The sequence below is a fragment of the Budorcas taxicolor genome, chromosome 5, assembly GCF_023091745.1.
Source record: "Budorcas taxicolor isolate Tak-1 chromosome 5, Takin1.1, whole genome shotgun sequence".
NCBI classification, from domain to species: domain Eukaryota; kingdom Metazoa; phylum Chordata; class Mammalia; order Artiodactyla; family Bovidae; genus Budorcas; species Budorcas taxicolor.
The window spans coordinates 122120724-122140443 of NC_068914.1; the positions used below are offsets into that span (position 1 = coordinate 122120724).

General features: G+C 37.0%; 1 protein-coding gene across 1 annotated transcript in view; it reads left to right on the top strand.

The window, feature by feature from the left end:
• The window catches only part of DENND5B (DENN domain containing 5B), a 218866-nt gene that overhangs the window by 142450 nt on the left and 56696 nt on the right, over positions 1-19720 (top strand). Inside the window, exons 5-8 of the mRNA XM_052639898.1 lie at positions 4593-4780; positions 10040-10576; positions 13269-13500; positions 17419-17569. Coding sequence (XP_052495858.1) covers positions 4593-4780; positions 10040-10576; positions 13269-13500; positions 17419-17569 — 1108 coding nt within the window. The remainder of the gene's footprint in view (positions 1-4592; positions 4781-10039; positions 10577-13268; positions 13501-17418; positions 17570-19720) is intronic.

The window sequence follows — 19720 nt, forward strand, 5'->3', positions numbered from 1 at the left end:
AGTTCCAGCCTCAGGCTGCTTGACTGTCCCCATAGGGCTGACCTTATTCTTCACAGTGATGCTGGTAGACAGGGGCCAAGTCCCAGGGATGAGATAGCAGAGGCCAGGCCATCTCAGGGTCTGTGCTTTTGCCATTGCTAGGCAAATTTTTGACAGTGTGTTTTGTTGTAAAACATGGAATCAAGATTGCCAGGAGAAATATCAGTAACCTCAGATATGCAGATGACACCACCTTTATGGCAGAAAGTGAAGAGGAACTAAAAAGCCTCTTGATGACAGTGAAAGTGGAGAGTGAAAAAGTTGGCTTTAAAGCTCAACATTCAGAAAACGAAGATCATGGCATCCAGTCCCATCACTTCATGGGAGATAGATGGGGAAACAGTGGAAACAGTGTCAGACTTTCTTTTTTTGGTCTCCAAAATCACTGCAGATGGTGATTGGAGCCATGAAATTAAAAGACGCTTACTCCTTGGAAGGAAAGTTATGACCAACCTAGATAGTATATTCAAAAGCAGAGACATTACTTTGCCGACTAAGGTCCATCTAGTCAAGGCTATGGTTTTTCCTGTGGTCTTGCATGGATGTGAGAGTTGGACTGTGAAGAAAGCTGAGCACAGAAGAATTGATGCTTTTGAGCTGTGGTGTTGGAGAAGACTCTTGAGAGTCCCTTGGACTGCAAGGAGATCCAACCAGTCCATTCTGAAGGAGATCAGCCCTGGGATTTCTTTGGAAGGAATAATGCTAAAGCTGAAACTCCAGTACTTTGGCCACCTCATGCGAAGAGTTGACTCGTTGGAAAAGAGTCTGATGCTGGGAGGGATTGGGGGCAGGAGGAGAAGGGGATGACAGAGGATGAGATGGCTGGATGGCATCACTGACTCGATGGAGGTGAGTCTGAGTGAACTCCGGGAGTTGGTGATGGACCGGGAGGCCTGGCGTGTTGCGATTCATGGGGTCGCAAAGAGTCAGACACAACTGAGCGACTGAACTAAACTGAACTGATGGTCAAGCGTAATGTCCGGTAGTTTTATTTCATTTTACATGCCTTAGATGTTCACATAATAATTTCTCAGTGTACATTTGTTGACCATTCACTATGTAGTAGGCCATGTACCAAGTGCTGGAAACTCTGAGATTAAAAATATAGTCATTGGTGCTCTAACAAATAATGTTTAGCCGGGAAGAGAGGAGAGACACATAAATAGATAATTATAATAGAATTTTGATAGTTTTACTGGGAGGAATAATTACTGTGATGAAAATAGAGGTTGGATACTGTGGAAGCATGTGAAAGGGACTGTAGTGCCAATAAAAAGTATTTAGGGAATGCTTTCCAAAGGAACCACTGCCTAAAGAAAAAGTGGAACTTAGCCAGGTACTGCAAGGGAAAGAGACATCCTGGGCAGAGGGAAAGGATTACAGAGGCGCAGGGACCTGTCATGTTCAGAACTGAATTGCTAACATATGATTTGGCTACATATGTGGTGGTAAGAAATGAGGCAAGAAAGGACCAAATTATGAAGCTGAGACATATCTTAAATATGGAAACTTACTACACATTCATCATGTTGAGTATCAAAGAAAAAATAATTTTCCTAAGTTATTTAATTTTTTAAAAAAATGTTTAGAGAAAACTAACTTTTATTTCTTGATTCAGTTAAAAAGAATTGCCTTGTTTCTGCTAAGTAACTGCATTATTAAAAAGCATGTGGCATTTATACTGTCCTTGAGAAAGCAGAACTAGAAAGAAGAATAGACATGGAACACACGTAACAAGTGGGTAGAATTGTGGCGAAGGAAAAATAAACTACGTATATCAGTCTTTCATGTCTGCTAGAAGGGTGGGAAATATATAATTTGTTTTCACTTCCCCATGTGAAAGTTTCCCATAATTAAAGCAAGAAAATAGCCTAAGATGGCCAGTTGCCATTCCTTAAAGAAGTTATTTTTCCTTTGAGATTAAACATTTTGCCATTAACAGTAAATAAAGTAGCCAAGCTGCTAGGGATTTGATTTGAGTGCTTAAAACCCTCTGCCTTTCAGCATTGGTCCAATCAGGAAACAGGTTAAACCACACAGTAATTTAAATAGAGGAATGTGATATGAAGAATTATTAAGCTATAATAGGAAAGTAACCATAAAGACATGAAGAACACTCTAAAGGGTATCCTCAGAAGGACCAACTTGGAAGGAGGCCTACTTCCCAAGCCTAAGGTTCATACTTCATTGAAGAAGGTGTGGTTACAGCTTATTGGATGGTGGAGGCCAATGGGTTGCCTGGAACTGATCCTCAGTCAGACAAGCAGAAAACAAACCTCCCAGGTCCAAGTGAGCAGTCGCTGTGAGCTATGAGTATGCCCTATCCTTATTAGGAGGGCCTAGTCACTGAGACTGCCCACTCTAGGTGTGTGGCCAGGAAAGTGGACCGTCAGACGTCCTCACAGATCCACACCACTGATCAGCCATGCAGTAGGAACAAAAGCACACAAAACACTGCACCTTATCCACTGTCCTCCAAAGCCACTGAGAGAAGCCCTTCCTCCGCAGTGTCTCTCTAGTTATCTCTACTGGCAAAGCTTCACAGTGTGCTCACTGTAAAAGAGGACATGCTAACTGGCCAGTCCATTTTCATAGACCACCTGCGGAGTGAATTTGGAGCTCAGTAAATAGATCAGTAGATAACTGGCACACAATCTGACTGCTTAAAACCCCGAACATTTCACCTGCGTCTGGCTTATAATTGAGAAAAAAATTTTAAAAACCCTGAAGCCCAGGAACTGATGTAGCTCTCAGAGCTCAGCCTCCCTGTTACCACAGAGTGATGGGATGCTCACAGCTGAACCATGCAGTTCTGTTGAGCATAAGCAGCCCCATGGGACTATCCGCTACAAGCAAGGTCACTGTGCAACCCACGAAATACGAAGCACCCTCTTCCTTCAAGCTGCCTGGTATATAATTTTTAGAAGTGCTCCTCTAAGCAGGTTTTCACCTAACACTTAATAATGAATCAGATAAGGAAATTTTTAAATACATATAGGCTGTGGGTAGATGATAATTCGTGACCAAAATCCTGTTATAGACTATTAAAAGTAGTCATTTACAGATTATAAAACAACACAAGAAAAATTTTAATGGAAAACATCTTGCTTGTGTGTGGTTGGGTGTTCTTTGAGTTTGATATGAACCAAGTAACATCGGCTCATTTCCCTTAACTTTTTAAAAAAGTCTCCCCCAAAGCCTACTCCCTCAGATATTACTGTATTTGTGCACAGTGAATTCTGTGAGAGAATTATTATAATTCTACAATATCCATTCTGAAGACCAAACATTTTTTGGTAACACATTTATTAGTAAAATTAGATCTGAACCAGCATGACCCTATTTAGATTCTTTGGGTATACTCAGACACTCATATAGTTTGGTGCAGAAACATTAATTGATTATAGGGTGCTGCCCTAGGTAGTTCACGTATGTGTTGTATGCACAATATTACCTTTGTAAATTAAGTTATGACATGTCTGCCTCCAAAGGTTTAAATAGGGATTATAGACATATGTCTGTACCACTGGTGGCTCCTGCCAATTGCTGGAAATGCGGGTTCTATCCCTGGGTTGTGAAGATCCCCTGGAGAAGGAAATGGCAACCCACTCCAGTATTCTTGCCTGGGAAATCCCATGGATAGATCAGCCTGATGGGCTACAGTCCATGGGGTTGCAGAAGTATCCAACAAGACTTAGCAGCTAAACAACAAACAGTAGATATGTAACTATGTGAGTTAATGAATATTAGCTGAACTTATTGTGGTAATATATTTTCCTGTTTATGCATATATCAAATTATAATGTTATATACCTAATACTAATATAATATTATATGTTAATTATATTTCAGTAAAACTGTGAGGAGGAAAGAGGCACTTTAATATTGTGGACAGTTTTTAGTTTTGATGAATTAGCTCATGTAAACAAAACAATAAGAAAAGCAACCTTTAATTTTCCAGTAACTTTCCATTTTGTCTCTGAATTTCAGTTGGAGGTTAACATAGGAAGTGTGACTGTAAATATCTTGTATCCTTGAAATGAATGCTGAAATAAATATAATCAGGACAACTATAGGTTATAGCCATGATCATTTATACAAGAAAAAAAGAGCCTCTGAATTGAGGATTACATAGATAATACATGTATATAAAAAGGGATCAATAACAGTATTCTTACACATTTTCAATGGGGGAAATGCCAAGAACAATTTTATTAGTTCTTGTTTGCTTTGCATTTTAAAGGAATGTCAGTTCACATACCAGTGTTTTCATAAACAAAAAGTTTGATGATGTTTCCCACCTACTCATACCCCCCTGAAAATCATTCAAGTGAAACCTTTCAGCTCTTTAAATTATGATGGGATAGAACTGACTTCTGTTCTGTGTGGTCATGAAGAAGCATTTTAGCTCAAGAATGTAGCACAAGAATTTTAGCACTTTAGGATTTTAGCACAAGAATTTTTCTGGAAATTGATGTTTTTAAGCTTAATGCAGTGATTATGTTTTGACTTGGAATCTTCCCCTCCGTTTCTGTTATTGTTGTTCTATGCAGATTATCAACGCCTGATGACTGTGGCTGAAGGCATCACCACACTTCTGTTCCCATTTCAGTGGCAGCATGTTTATGTGCCCATCCTCCCTGCTTCTCTGCTACATTTTCTTGATGCTCCTGTCCCTTATCTGATGGGCCTTCAGTCAAAAGAAGGAACTGACCGTTCTAAGCTAGAACTTCCTCAAGAGGTAAAACTTTAAATGAATGATGCAGCATTTGCTCTTTGTTAATTTAGGTCAGGGCCACTTTTGTTAGATAACATTGTCTTTGTCCAAACTGTGTCTCTGGCTATTCTGAATCTTCCAAGTCTGTCTAGGGCAGACACTTGGCATTCAGATCCTGACTTCTAATGGTTATTATGTGACATAGTCAATAATGAAACATGGCTCAAAACAGAACAGTGGCAGATTTTTACAGCTGAAAATTTGTGAAGATGGAGTGATAGTAGTATTATCTAGTTGCTTTATTATTCTAATAGTATTTTATTTTTTTACTCATGTTTTAAATTTTGTTTTTAAGTGGTACAGCGTAGTTTTAAAATCCTTCAAAATTATTGTATTAATTGAAGTGAATTTGATTTTTAACCTCTGTCAAATGAAAAGTAAAATCTTTCTGCAAACTAAGGATCATGGAAATATTAAATACTTAGTCTTTGTTTTCAGACATAAGACCAGTTATCAACTTTTTCTGAATGTCAGCTTAGCTAGCTGCGTGAGATAAAAATTCTAACCCTTAGCTTTTAGGCCACCTTAAGATTACTATACTTTCTGTGTGTTATATTTCCCAATGTTGTTTCAGAAGAAAATAAACAGGAATTATTGAAAGCATTTTGAATCTAATTTTTAGCTGTTTTAATAGTACTCAGAATTGAAGTGTAAAGACTTTGAATTGAAATATTGATGAGAGAGCCATGGCCTATTAAAAAACATAAAATGGTTAATTTCATTATATTATTAGCAATTTAATTAGCACCTTTCTCAGTAAAATTTTTCATGCTGTGCTTCACTTTATTTGCTATTATTTCCCATAGAGATTCTCATTTTAATAAGTGAATTTAAAATAACACACTAAGCCACAGATGTTATACCCAGAAATGATTCCTGTAATCATCCATTTCTTGCTTTATTCTAATGAATGTTTTCTTACCAAAATGAACATTTTTGTTCAGGGGAAAGTAGCCAATTCAGGTCATGTAGAATACACATGCAAACTCTCTTGTTCCTTTTGAGCTTGTGCATGCTCTCTGCTTCTTTCTTGGATACCTCTTTTTTCTTATAACTGAACTCTCATTTTCTCCGTTATTAAATTAATGTAAGTGTTTTGTTGGTCCAAAGAAGTAAGCCCTTTAAATTTTCAAGGAAAAAGAAATAGACTAGCCAAAAATAGTTTGATTTAAAGATTTAAACTGTGATGTGTTTTAGTTTCTTGTTGAGTATCTGGTCTATTTACATGTTAATTAAATTATATTTGTTTAGACACAAATATTACGTTTCCATTTTTGCATGAGTAATAATTGTTGAGAAAATTTTATTTATTTACTTTTAGAGAATTTTAATGCCAGCTTGAAGTGTTTGTTATTAGGAAATCTTTCTGTTCTGTGTGTCTATGTGTATCCTCTGTGTGTATGTGTCTATATGTATCCTCTGACTCTAAAACTGAACATACTTAAATACTCTGAAAGCTCTTATAGTAATACCTGTGATTTTCTAAATCATTTACTAAATCAGTACTTTAATAAGTATACATACTTATCTATTCATAGAGTAGAATAATATGAAATAACCTGAATCAGCTGTGAAAATAGTAGTGCTTCTGTATAGAAAGTATACATGTGTGCATTACTGACTTAGAAGAAAAGGCTAATGGCATATCACGTTGCTCTGCTGTTGTTTTACAATGAGATGAAATAATCCACACACATAATTTGGAAGAGGAAATGGTTATAAAAATAATCATTTTTAAGAGTGGCTAGTAATATTCCCCTTTCCCTAAAAACTGCAAAATAAAATAATAGCTAAAAATAGTGAGAGGGTTTCTTAGAATAGTTGTGAAAATAAGTTTACAAAATGATTATTTTAAGAAGATATGACTTTAGTTGTTAGCTAACTAATGTAACTACATAGGCTTATAATTAACTACGCACTCACTAGCCCCATGATTCCAAAATGATAGGCACAGGTAGCTGTTTCTTACATTGTTTTTGGTGGGGTATGGGAAAGTGATGGTGCAAGGATGTAACACTGAGAATTAGTTGTATAGACTGGTACCTCACTTTCTAACATCTTTACAATGAATGGTAGACAAAAAGCAAGAGAAAAGCTGAAATAGCATTGCTTTTGCTATTTTCTTTTTGTTAATATCTTGCTTTTGCTACTTTCTTATTGTCATATCTTGCCCTAAAATTCTATGAAACTGTTAAATTTTCTTCTCTGACATACACTTATGCCAGCTTCAGCCATTGAGAAAGCCGAACTCTTACCAAACATGGAGAGAGCTGCCTTGGCCTCACGTTTTTGGATACTTTATTCTATTGCCTCCATTTTTAAGGTTCCATAAAATGACCATCTCCTTGAGCCTTATTCATTCATTCAGCAAACAGTTGTCTCATACACTACTAGTGTGTGATATCCTGGGAGACATCTAGAGGAAAAAAGTCACCTTTAAGAGGTGTTCTGTTTTCCAGAATAAGACATTTACAAATATCAATAGCAGAGGCTAAAAAAAATAAGAGGAATGAAAGATCGAAGAATGTATACAAAGGAAATCAGAATGCCTTTAGGATTGGAACAGGCTTCCTGGGAAAAGAGATCATTAAACTTCAGTCCTTTGTCCCCTTACTTTTGAGGGAATGTGTGTTGTTTTTAATTGGTAGTAATTACATATCATGCAGGCTTCTGGCAGGTTGATTAGCACAGTTATAGAAGTATTTAGTCCTAAAACAACATTGGATTGAGATGTTGAGTATATTTTTCATTCTTGAGTTTAAAAAATTTTTCTTAGATTTAATGGTATTAAAAATGAGAAACTGACTTACAAGAATACCCTATTGTATGCAGTTCTTTTCTGTTGTAGAAAAAGGGCTCTTTGGTTTGTCTTCAATAAATTTTTATGACACAAGTTTACACTCCGTATCTCTTCTTTGCAATAAAACCCCAATTTGGACCCTTGCAAGCCTGCATAGGAGAGTGAGAGAGAATCGCAGGAATACGGAGAGAAGCCAATAACTGCAGTGCAGGAACACCCACCTTGCCGTACATTTTGGCTCAGTAGTGATTACGTGTGGAGAAGGAAATGGCAACCCACTCCAGTGTTCTTGCCTCGAGAATCCCAGGGACGGGGGAGCCTGGTCGGCTGCCGTCTGTGGGGTTGCACAGAGTCAGACACGACTGAAGCAACTTAGCAGCAGCAGCAGCAGTGATTATGTGAGCATGACAAGCTTTAAAATTTCCCCAAACGTATCATTTTTCTGTTTTAATGGGGGAAGGAGAGGGATAGAAAAGGATAACAGGAAGGCGTTAATGATAGAGACAGTACAAAATCTAAGTGGTGAGAGGTTGCAGGTTAACATTTAGATTAGCAAGTTAGTGAATTTTTTTCTTCCATTTTTAAAGATATTGAATCATCCATTTGAATTATGGTGACCTAGTTTCTCCCTTTAAGCCTTACAATACATCCTACTTTCTAGAGACTGTAGAAACATATATAAAGATGTGGATTTAAATAAAGCTGTAAGTAGCACTACTGTCTTCAGTAAGATATGACTTCAGCTCTTACTTTATTTTGGGAAAACTATTAACATTGGAAATGAAGCGTAATGGAAAAAAAAAGAATCCCTTAAGCCACCAGGCTGTTTGAAGATGCATATCTGGAACAGGTGTCAGGAAATCATGTCCGTTCTTGGGCCTCAATTTCTTCATCTACAGAATTAAAAGGTTGGATTCAAAGGTTGTCTTAGGCTTAAATAGTCACTGTTGATTCTCTGGTTTTGGAGAGCAGAAAATCTTGAGCTTTTATTGATCTTAATGTGGAACTCTGCTGTACTCTTGCTTATCAATATCTAACAAGAAGAACAGAGATCAAAAGAGAATAACAGAGACCCAGGTGTTTGCTCTCCTTTTTTCATCTTGGTGGTGGTGGTTTAGTAGCTAAGTTGTGTCTGACTCTTGCAACCCCATGGACTGTAGCCTGCCAGGCTTCTCTGTCCATGGAATTCTCCAGGCAAGAATACTGGAGTGGATTGCCATTTCCTTCTCCAGAGGATCTTCCCAACTCAGGGATTTAACCTGGGTCTCCTGCATTGCAGTCAGATTCTTTACAGACTTAGCTACGAAGGATGTTAGCATTCAAGATCAGAGGACAGTGGGAATTCTGTCTTTGTTGACCTTGGGGGCATTGTTGGGGGCCAGGTAGAGGGAAGTATGAGCTGAGACTTCCTGTTCTGTTTACTGACTTCACCTTATGCATACTAATACAGTCAGGATCAGTTTTATGTGATGGGCTACCTTGCCCTTCTCCTTCGCCCCAATTTAGAAGCCCAGTTTTCCTTTACTCTGACAACCTTGTTCTGACTAAGAGGGTGTGAGCAAAAAAGGTAAAATGCTGTTTTTGCATATATTGTCATCAGGTACCTGAGGGATAATCCAAATTTTATGCAAGTACTTAGCCCCTTGAATTTTTTTTATCTACTTGAAAGATATTTAAAAGTCTTTTAATTAAAAATCTTGAGTGTAAGCAAACTCAAAAAAAAAAAGCCATTTTCTCTCATTTCAACCTCTTCTTTTGCTTGACTCAAAAATATTCAAGTCAAGTCTGAATTACTCAAGGGTCATTTACCTTTTCTCGAGGCACTAACCCCACCCCTCTCTGTCTCCTGCTCTTTGTCCTGGCTTCTGAAATGGTCTTGCCATATATGAGGTTGAAGCTAATTTTGGATAAAGTGAAAATTTGTGGATTTTCTGTGAACTGTAATGCTCTTTGCCAATTTCTTTCCATTTTGGAATACTATAGCTGCTAAGTTTTAGCAATTATTAATTCTAAATTATAAATGGTGTTAGAGCAGTGGAATGGCATAGAAAGTTCAAACTCAGTGAGCATTTTACCCTGTGCCTCCTATTTGTAAGGTGCTATGAATCTCTGCACTTTTACCTGTTTAAGGAATACTTACTGGATGCCATATATTGCAGAGTCACATCCTCATCAGTTATAATAGACTGATGAGACCTGGAGGAAATGATTTATATATATGTTAAAGATATATATTCTTTTACATAGGGGAAAATGCTGACAACAGAGATTTATTTTTAAAGAACAAAAAATTCTTAACTCTGAGAAGGTTAACATAAAAGGCTGTGGAAACCTGTAGTTTTGTTAATAATAGCTGGCAAGAATATTTTAGAACATAATATTCCTTTACTTTAAAACCTTTGTATTTCTTTTTTCTCTTTCAGGCTAACTTGTGTTTTGTAGATATTGACAACCATTTTATTGAGTTGCCTGAAGAATTTCCACAGTTCCCCAATAAAGTGGATTTTATTCAGGAACTCTCTGAAGTTCTTCTTCAGTTTGGGATCCCTCCTGAGGGCAGTCTACATTGCAGTGAGAGTGCCACCAAGCTCAAGAATCTGGTTCTGAAAGACTTGGTCAATGACAAGAAGAATGGCAACGTCTCTGCAAATAGCATCAGCATGTATGAGTTACTGAAGGGCAATGAAACCATAGCTCGTCTCCAGGCTCTGGCCAAGCGGACTGGTGTGACTGTGGAAAAAATGGACCTCTCTGCCTCTCTGGGTGAAAAAGAAAAAGACTTAAAACTGCAGTGTGAAGAGGCAGAACTAAGGGACTACCAGCTCAATGTTCAACTCCGAGAGATCTTTGCCAACCGCTTTACACAGATGTTTGCAGATTATGAAGCGTTTGTGATTCAGACTGCCCAGGACCTGGAATCATGGCTGACCAACCGGGAACAGATGCAAAACTTTGATAAAGTAAAAAGAACCAGTTTCCCTTTTTGTGGTTCTTAATAGTCTATATGTTATTGATTTTGCTAACTTTTTAAAAATAGATTTTCCCCCCACCCTTCCCCTTAAGAACTTTTCTTAACCACTATTTTATAATAGATAAAATAATTTCACAGGAAAGTAAATGAACTAGCTCATTAAGCTGCTCACTGAATCATGTATTAAATTGCCTTTAACCTCATTTTTAAATTTTCTATACTTTGAAGATACTTGAAATAGAAACTCTTAAATTTCATTCATTTTTCAAATCTGTTAACACTACCTCACCTTGTAAGAGTTTTATTTACTCATATTTTAGGATCAAATCTAGTTAAATGAAGCCTGTTCCTTTCTGGTAAAGCCTTAGATTTTTGTCTTCATCCCACGGTGAAGTCACAATTTGTCCATATAAAGGTAACAAACAGTTTACTTTCAGAAGGTAAATTTTTATCTCAGCATCAAAAGAGAAAAAAATGAGGTTTTATGAGAAAAATGAGATTTCATGACTGTTAGACTGTGTTCTGAAGTATCAGAAAAGGAAGACAGAAAGTGATACTAGCTTTTAATTGTCCTGCTGAAGTTGAGGCTTCTTTCTAAGGTCTACTATGCTCTTCTGCCAGTTTTTCTGGACATATTCACCAGATTCCTTTCCCCACCACCACCACCACCCCTGCCCAAGACGAAAGCACTTAGGGGTGTACATTAACTCTTTCAGGTCACTAGGATGTAGTTCAGTCCCTTGCCTTTATGGTTGCCAAGGCATGATATTGCAATTAGAATAAATTGTGGCCTTTTGCTGAATGGTATCTTTGTGTCATGGAAGACCTCTCAAAGAAGCTACTATGTTCCAAGAGGCTAATCTACAATCTTGGAGCATCTGCCAAATAAGTGTTAACCAAAAATTTCTGTAAAGGTGGGTAGTATAAAAGATTTTTTTCTGATTTCATCAGGTATTTTTCAGATAGTTATATAAACCACATTTAACAGTTAAGTTCTGATGCACTTTATGTTAGAGAAAACTTCTTTAATAAATTAAGAGGCCTTCACCTATCCAAATGTATTCCTGCTGTTAGGTTCATTTCTCATTAAGCTTAACCATTTCTGCACATGTTTTCCTAGCCAGCTTGGAACTAATCTTTGTATACTCATGATTTATCCTTGGAGCAATTCAAATTATTATCTAAATCAAGCCCTGGTACCTTCTTCCTCTTAATCTTTATGTAGCTTTAAACTATAAATGGAATTCTTTTTATATAACCCCTAGAGAAATGAAAGTTTCATGCTGGATTCCAGAAGGCTTGTAATCATCTCATTTTTCACTAGGAAAATTTACAGAACTATCACATACTAGTCCTGTAAGCCAAGTCTTTGCTGACTTAAAGTGATACAGCCCACAAGCATCTGAATATCAAAAAGCCAGACATTTTGGTCCATTTAGGAAAAAAGGCTGTTTGCTCTATGAAAAGCAAAGTTGATATTTATCTCTAAAATACCTTTTTAAGAGGTGAGCTGACTTCTGGAGACTGCTATGAACCATTCTTGGGCCATTTGGATTTGTGTGACTACATCTAAGCTATGAAGGCACTTAAATTGAATAAGTGGATTTCTGTAAGGAAATTTTTCAAAGACATCCTAAATATCAGAATTTGTTTCCTAAATAAATATGCTGGGAGAAAGCTATGAGTATTAAGGAGAGTAACAATAGGTCAGAAGATATACTTCCACCTTTCCCCTTCTGGCTTTTGCCACATTGCACTCAATCAAAAGAATGAAAAGCAGAGGCATCCCAGTAGGTGAAATAATAGTCCAGTTCCAAATTTTAGCTAGTGCCAAGTTGTGACTAGAATTCCTCTACATGCATGGACCTGAAGAGCCAAGGAAAGAAATGAACCCTTTGAATTAGAAGCTGATCACAATTTCCTGAGCCATTCCATGCAAGCAGACAAGCTGGTAACAGGGACATGTGGCTGGCTGTAAATGTTTTCAACAGGCTTGACTTGCTTTGGATGGTTTTCCAGGCAGTGATTTTTTTAGTGGTTAAGGCCCAGACTATTCTGTTAGCACAGGTCTGGATGGAGTTTGATCTTGAATTAGTACTCATCCATCAGTTTCTCACTTTGGGCACCTAGGAAAACATCTACTTGAAGAACAGATGATTTTACTTATAAACACAAATTCCATATTGTTGGGGTTTTTTTTTGAAGAGTATTGCTTATGCATATATTAATGCTATTATTGTATCCATTAATCACCTGGCTGTCTTATGACTTGGAGGTATTTGCCATAGTCTAGGAATAGAGAGTGGAAAAAATTACAGCTCACTGGGGAAAAGGTGTCAAATTTAATGGCAAGTGAAGAGAATAATTGATGTTCGTGTAGCGACTGATCCACCATGTTTCATTAACAGTGCTCTTTTTTTCTGCATGATGGTCATGAGGACCAGAATGTAAATCAGTTTTGAAAGGTAGGAGCAGCACTAATGACTTAAGTGACCTGAATTCTATGAATTTAAAAGATGGGGGGGGGAGTGAAGTTTTAAGGATTTTTGAATTTCATACATTAGTTTTGCGTGTTATAAGATTGAAAAGGAATGACCTTAGCGACAGATAATTTTGAGGTTTATCATGTAGTATTAAGAGGATCTCTTTGCACTACTAATTGCCTGATTGTCTCACTACAGGCTTCCTTCCTGTCTGACCAGCCAGAGCCATACCTGCCATTTCTTTCACGCTTCATTGAAACACAGATGTTTGCCACCTTTATTGATAACAAAATTATGTCTCAATGGGAAGAGAAAGACCCTTTGCTTCGAGTCTTTGACTCTCGGATTGAGAAGATAAGACTGTATAATGTAAGGGCACCCACCTTGAGGACATCTATTTATCAGAAATGCAGCACTTTAAAAGAAGCAGGTACATTTGTCATGCCTTTAAAAACGAGCTTAAAATCCACGATCATTTCTTTTTACACATTGTTGACCTTATAAACCACAAAATTAATTTTCAGTTTTAGACTTCCTGGTTAATCCTTGTGCTATATCAAGAGATGCTTTCTGTAGTTATGTTTTGTTCTGTTTTGTGAGCTAATGTCTGTCCTATTCCCACTTGACATTCCTCTTCCCTCAGAAGACGAAAAACGGTAACAAGCTGAGTGGATTAGAACTATTAGGTTCCTGTAATTTCTGTCTTATTCTCTTTATTACCTTAATGAAAAAATATTAATTTTTGTTTTGCTGCTTATTTTGCTTTTTTTTGCTTTTTACCTTTTCTTCTCTTCATCTAAGGAAAATAAGTATTAGTTTAACATAGTAAATTTGAGTTGCTACCTAATTTACATAATTAAAACTATTTATTTTAGTGGTACCATTAATTAAAATAGCTTCATCTATTGAAATTAAACCTCTAGATTCTCGTATTCAAATGAGAGCTTCCCAACCCTGATGTTAGTTTTTCTCTCAGAGAATTAATAGTCTTGGCCGATCTTGTCTGGCAGTGTAATACTATAGTCAGTTAAGTAAATAATCATATTAACAGTGTTTACTGAGTACATACTATTTTATGTACAGTTTTGCATTTGATCATCATAATGAGGAGGTATAGACACATTTTATTGCCTGTTTTATTGCTGCCTTCATCTTACAGTTGAGAAAACTGAGAGGTGAAGTCACTTGCTTGTGATTGCATAGCTAGTTGTTGATGAAGCCCTGATTTGAACCAGAGTTTGACTGATTCTAGCACCTGGAGTCTTAACACATTAAGCTGTCCTTTCAATAAATAAACAATAAATAAACGTGTAAAATGTACCAGTCCACATAGTTTTATACCTTAGTACCCGATTCCTAACTCTTCTTAGTTTATTTCTCTGCCAGTAAACTGACTTTTATCACTTGAGTGCCCCTTCCTTTTATTTCTTCCCCTTCAAGTGTAAAAGCTGTTTGAGAGCACCCTTCTTTTTTTTTTTGAGCAAAAAGCAGCAAATACAGATTTTCTTTGCTCTGCCTCTGTTGCTTGCCTTTCTCGCTTCATTTGAAGTAGAGCAGAGTTACAAGAGTGTGGTGATGCTGTAACTAGCATGTTTTAAGGAAAGAAGTATATAAAGGATGTCTCTTGTGTAGCCTTCAGAGGTTTCTGATAACTTGAGGAAACATCATTCTTTGTATATCCCACTTATGAAGGTAGATCCTTGGAGCCCTTTAGGAAGTGACAGTTGCCTCTCTGTTTCTGAAAGTTGGGAGAGCAGAGTGATCAAAATTGTCTATGCCTGTTCAGAGAGTAGTGTGGCTTTCAGTGCTTTAGTAGCCATGTAAATAGTATAATGCCTTCTTGAGCAAATTTTATTCTTCCCTTCCTGACAGAATTTTTTAAATGAAGCTAAGTACTGATTGCTTTATTTGTATGCTTCTAGAAAGTTTTTTCGATTAACATAGATTCTTGGCCTCTCAGAGTTTGGTACTCGTACTGTCATCACAAAAATTATATAATACTCTTAAAAATGTACCGTTATAGATTTACCATATTTGAAAGAGATTAAATTAAGTTTAGGAATAGTCTCCCAGGAACTTAATTTATCAAAGACTTTCTTTAAAGGGAGGCAGTTGACTGTGACTATATCTATCTCTCATGAATGGTGCAGTTATTTCTTTTATCAGGTAAAAGGTAATAGACTTTTATCTTTTAAAAGACTTACCTCACCCTCACCCCCATCCCAGCCCCAACAGAAGCTATAAAGTTTGGGATTTTGTTGTTGACATTGAATTTTATTGTGTATCTTTTGTTTTTTTTTGGTCCTTTGTTGTTTTGCTTTTGTTTCTATTTTGCCTCAACTAAAAAGAATTTTGATTTGCAGGTGAACGCTTTAGGCAGAGGCTATCTGCTGCTGATATTGTGGCACCAGAACCTCATGATTTCTTTGCAGAAAGACAACAAATTGCTAGTAACGCAGAGTTTTCTTATTCCTTACCGATCACAGAAAATTAGTTTTGGCACAAACCCTTGAAAGTCTAACAACAGGCCTATGACCTCTTGAAGCAGGCATTTAATAATTTCTGAATGTTCAGTATTCACTGATGGTATAATCACTGAAATGTAACATTGCATTGTGCTCCCTGTGGCAATCTTATAAACCCAGATAATTGTGAATCACGATTTTTGTTTCTACAGAGCTTCCTAACTAAAGGAAAATAACTCAATATCAGATGGGTTTTTCTATCACTTTAAATCCAACAGAAAAACTGACGCTACTTTTCTTTTTTTCCTTTTGGGAGGGTAGAAGCACTTTTTGGCAGAGGTGAAATTTTGTAGTAGTTCATGGAACATAAAATTGGCAGGGACTTCAGAGAATTCCACACCATGAATCTAAGCATTATTTGCCTAAATCTAATTGTGTTTTATAAAATTAGGAAGCATTAAGAATATATATATACTGTTGTGGAAAGTCAGAGGGCATCATTGAAAATTAAATATCACTACATTAAAGCATGACACCCTTTTGCCCAGTCCAGAATATATGGACTGTATTTTGAGAGAAGTTACAAGTTACACATTAAAATGAAATTTTAAAAAGTTTTGGATAAATTCATATGAGTTATAAAGAAAAATTAGGAAAGCTTAAAGTAGATGTCTCACACTTTGAAGTTTAGTGTAATAATGCCTTCTGTACACATCTCTTAATTCTGCAAACACAAACACTGGCTGGGAAGCATTGATCTCACATAAGATGATCTTAAGTAGATTCTTTTGACTAGAGTGAAATGTATCATTCACAGACCTCTTCCCACCCCAAAGATTTTCTTTAGAATATATATGGAGAAGAACCAGCAATACTCAATCTGCTGGTATTGAATAGGGCAAAGTAAACTGATTCTGTGAAATATTTATAAGAAAATACCTTTTTACTTCTCTTAGATCCCAAGATTGGCAGTGCCCACAGTGTGTTCTGTTCATCACACACACAGTTACTGTTTGTCCTTCCCAGCAGTAATCTCTAGGCAAGGGATGGGAAACCTAACCTTGATTACGAGTATTAATGTTTTCTCTTATAAATTCAATTGATAAAGACATTTAAGATCAGATTTTTTTTAACCAGAGAAATAGTTCACAGTTTCTTTCCTGAGCCTTTGAAACATCTCCCAACTTTCAGTGGTTTTAGAATAGAAATATTGAGTAATTTCTATTTTTTAACTCTGGCCTATGTTATTCTTCAAATGACAGTTTTTTATTCTCTGGACATTTTCTAAATGCCTGCTTATTTTATTTTTCTCTGCATTACCCATTTTGATCTAATGAACACTTTTAAATAACTCCTAATGAGAATGAGACTGTTGCTAAAAGTGAAGGTAATAGAGTTCACACAGTTCCTTGTTTTTTACAAGTGGAAAAGCATGAATATTTAATGGATCTTTGCACAAAGAAATAAAGTAACAGGGCTATAGTGCTTGCTTTTACCTTCTCTAATTTGTCTTTCAGCTCAAGGAAGATATTTTATTTGCCATCATTTTCTTTAATGTTGTACTTAGAACCATATTTTCATTAAGAATATGAATTTCCCACTCACGGGAAACTGTTTCAGTACTAAATTATAGATTGTTTTTTAACCCCACTGCCCTGCTTTTGCCACATGCAGAAAATAGTATGAAAATTCATTATCTAGTATTTACTTAAAACTAACCTTTTTATACTTACATTATACTGATTTCTGAAGAGCTTTTGTAAAAATCTATTTCAGACTATCACAAAGATTGAGTTTCTTGTCACTGCATGAGTAGAGGAAGCATTATCTTTTAAGCTTTAGCCAATGAAATGTTTCTAACATGTTATAAATTTAATTTATAGCCCAGTCAATTGAACAGCGACTGATGAAAATGGATCACACTGCTATCCACCCACATCTACTTGATATGAAAATTGGTCAAGGCAAATATGAGCAAGGATTTTTTCCAAAGTTACAGTCTGATGTCTTGGCAACAGGACCAACTAATAACAAGTAAGCATGTTCTTCTTTTGAGTCGTTGGTTGAAAGAGTGAATGAAGGGCACAGTGCTCTGCACCTCTTATGGGGACTGCTTAACTATTAAAGATTTTATCAATCGTTACTTTTTTGAAAACCAAATTAATCTGCTTGAAATATGAATTGACAACGAGTATTTGACTTTTAATTTCATCATGTGAGAAAATGCAAAAGTAGAGATTTTTTTCTTGTTGACGTAATGTGCGCTTAGGAATAGTTTTAAATGACTGTTTAAATATAATGCTAATACTGTCTAATGGAATTAGAAAAGTTATGCCTTCACTGTCCGTATTAGTTTCCTAGGACTGCTGTAACAAAGTACTGCAAACTTGGTGGCTTAAAATGACAAATTTATTCTTTCATAGTTCTGGAAGCTGTAAGTCCAAAATCAAAATGTTGGCAGTGCTATGCTCCTTCCAAAGCCTGTAGGAGAGGATCCTTTCTTGTGTTTTCCAACTTCTGGTGGCCCCAGGCAATATTTGGCTTATAGTAACATAACTCAGTCTCTGCCTCTACTTCACATGGCTACTATCGCTTGTCTGTGTTCAAGTATTTCTCTTCTTATGAGGACACGAGTCATGTTGGATCAGGGCCCATCCTAATGGCCTCATCTTAACATCTGCAAAGACCTATTTCCAAATAAGATCAAATTCACAGGTGCTGGGATTAAGATTTCAGCATTTATTTTAGGGAGACACAATTCGACCCATGCCACCATTTAGTACTTTTAAATATCAGGTGCAGAAATTACAAAACAACCAAAAATAAAGATAAACCCTATCATTCTTCATGGTAGATGATCCCATTCAGAAAATATTTGAATATGGTTAGAATTGAAAACACTTACTTGGGTTTAAAGGAATTCTTGATTTTAGATGAATGCCTGTATGTATACTCAGTCCTGTCTGACTCTTTGCAACCGCACAGACTATAGCCCATTTTCATACAGTTCATGGCGTTCTCAAGGCAAGAATACCGAAGTGGTTTGCCATTCCCTTCTCCAGTGGACTGCATTTTCTCAGAACTCTCCACCATGAGCCATCCATCTTAGGTGGCCCTATACAGCATGGCTCATAGTTTCATTGAGTTAGACAAGGCTGTGGTCTGTGTGATCAGATTAGTTAGTTTTCTGTGATTGTGATATTCACCCTGTCTGCCCTCTGATGTAGAAGAATAAGAGGCTTATGGAAGCTTCCTGATGGGAGAGACTGAGAGGGAAACTGGGTCTTGTTCTGATGGGAGAAGCCATGCTCAGTTCAGTTCAGTCACTCAGTAGTGTCCAACTCTTTGCGAACCCATGAATTGCAGCACGCCAGGCCTCCCTGTCCATCACCAACTCCTGGAGTTCATTCAAACTCATACCCATCAAGTCAGTGATGCCATCCAGCCATCTCATCCTCTGCCATCCCCTTCTTCTCCTGCCCCCAATCCCTCCTAGCATCAGGTTCTTTTCCAGTGAGTCAACTCTTCGTATGAGGTGGCCAAAGTATTGGAGTTTCAGCTTTAGCATCATTCCTTCCAAATAACACCCAGGACTGATCTCCTATAGGATGGATGGGTTGGACCTCCTTGCAGTCCAGGGACTCTCAAGAGTCTTCTCCAACACCACAGTTCAGAAGCATCAGTTCTTCAGCACTCAGCTTTCTTCACAGTCCAACTCTCACATCCATACATGACTACTGGAAAAACCATAGCCTTGACTAGACGGACCTTTGTTGACAAAGTAATGTCTCTGCTTTTCAGTATACTATGTAGGTCGGTCATAACTTTCCTTCCAAGGAGTAAGTGTCTTAATTTCATGGCTGCAGTCACCAACTGCAGTGATTTTGGAGCCCAAGAAAATAAAGTTAACCACTGTTTCCCCATCTATTTCCCATGAAGTGATGGGACCAGATGCCATGATCTTAGTTTCCTGAATGTTGAGCTTTAAGCCAACTTTTTCACTCTCCACTTTCACTTTCATCAAGAGGCTTTTTAATTCCTCTTCACTTTCTGCCATAAGGGTGGTGTCATCTGCATATCTGAGGTTATTGATATTTCTCCCGGCAGTCTTGATTCCAGCTTGTGCTTCTTCCAGCTCAGCATTTCTCATGATGTACTCTGCATGTAAGTTAAATAAGCAGGGTG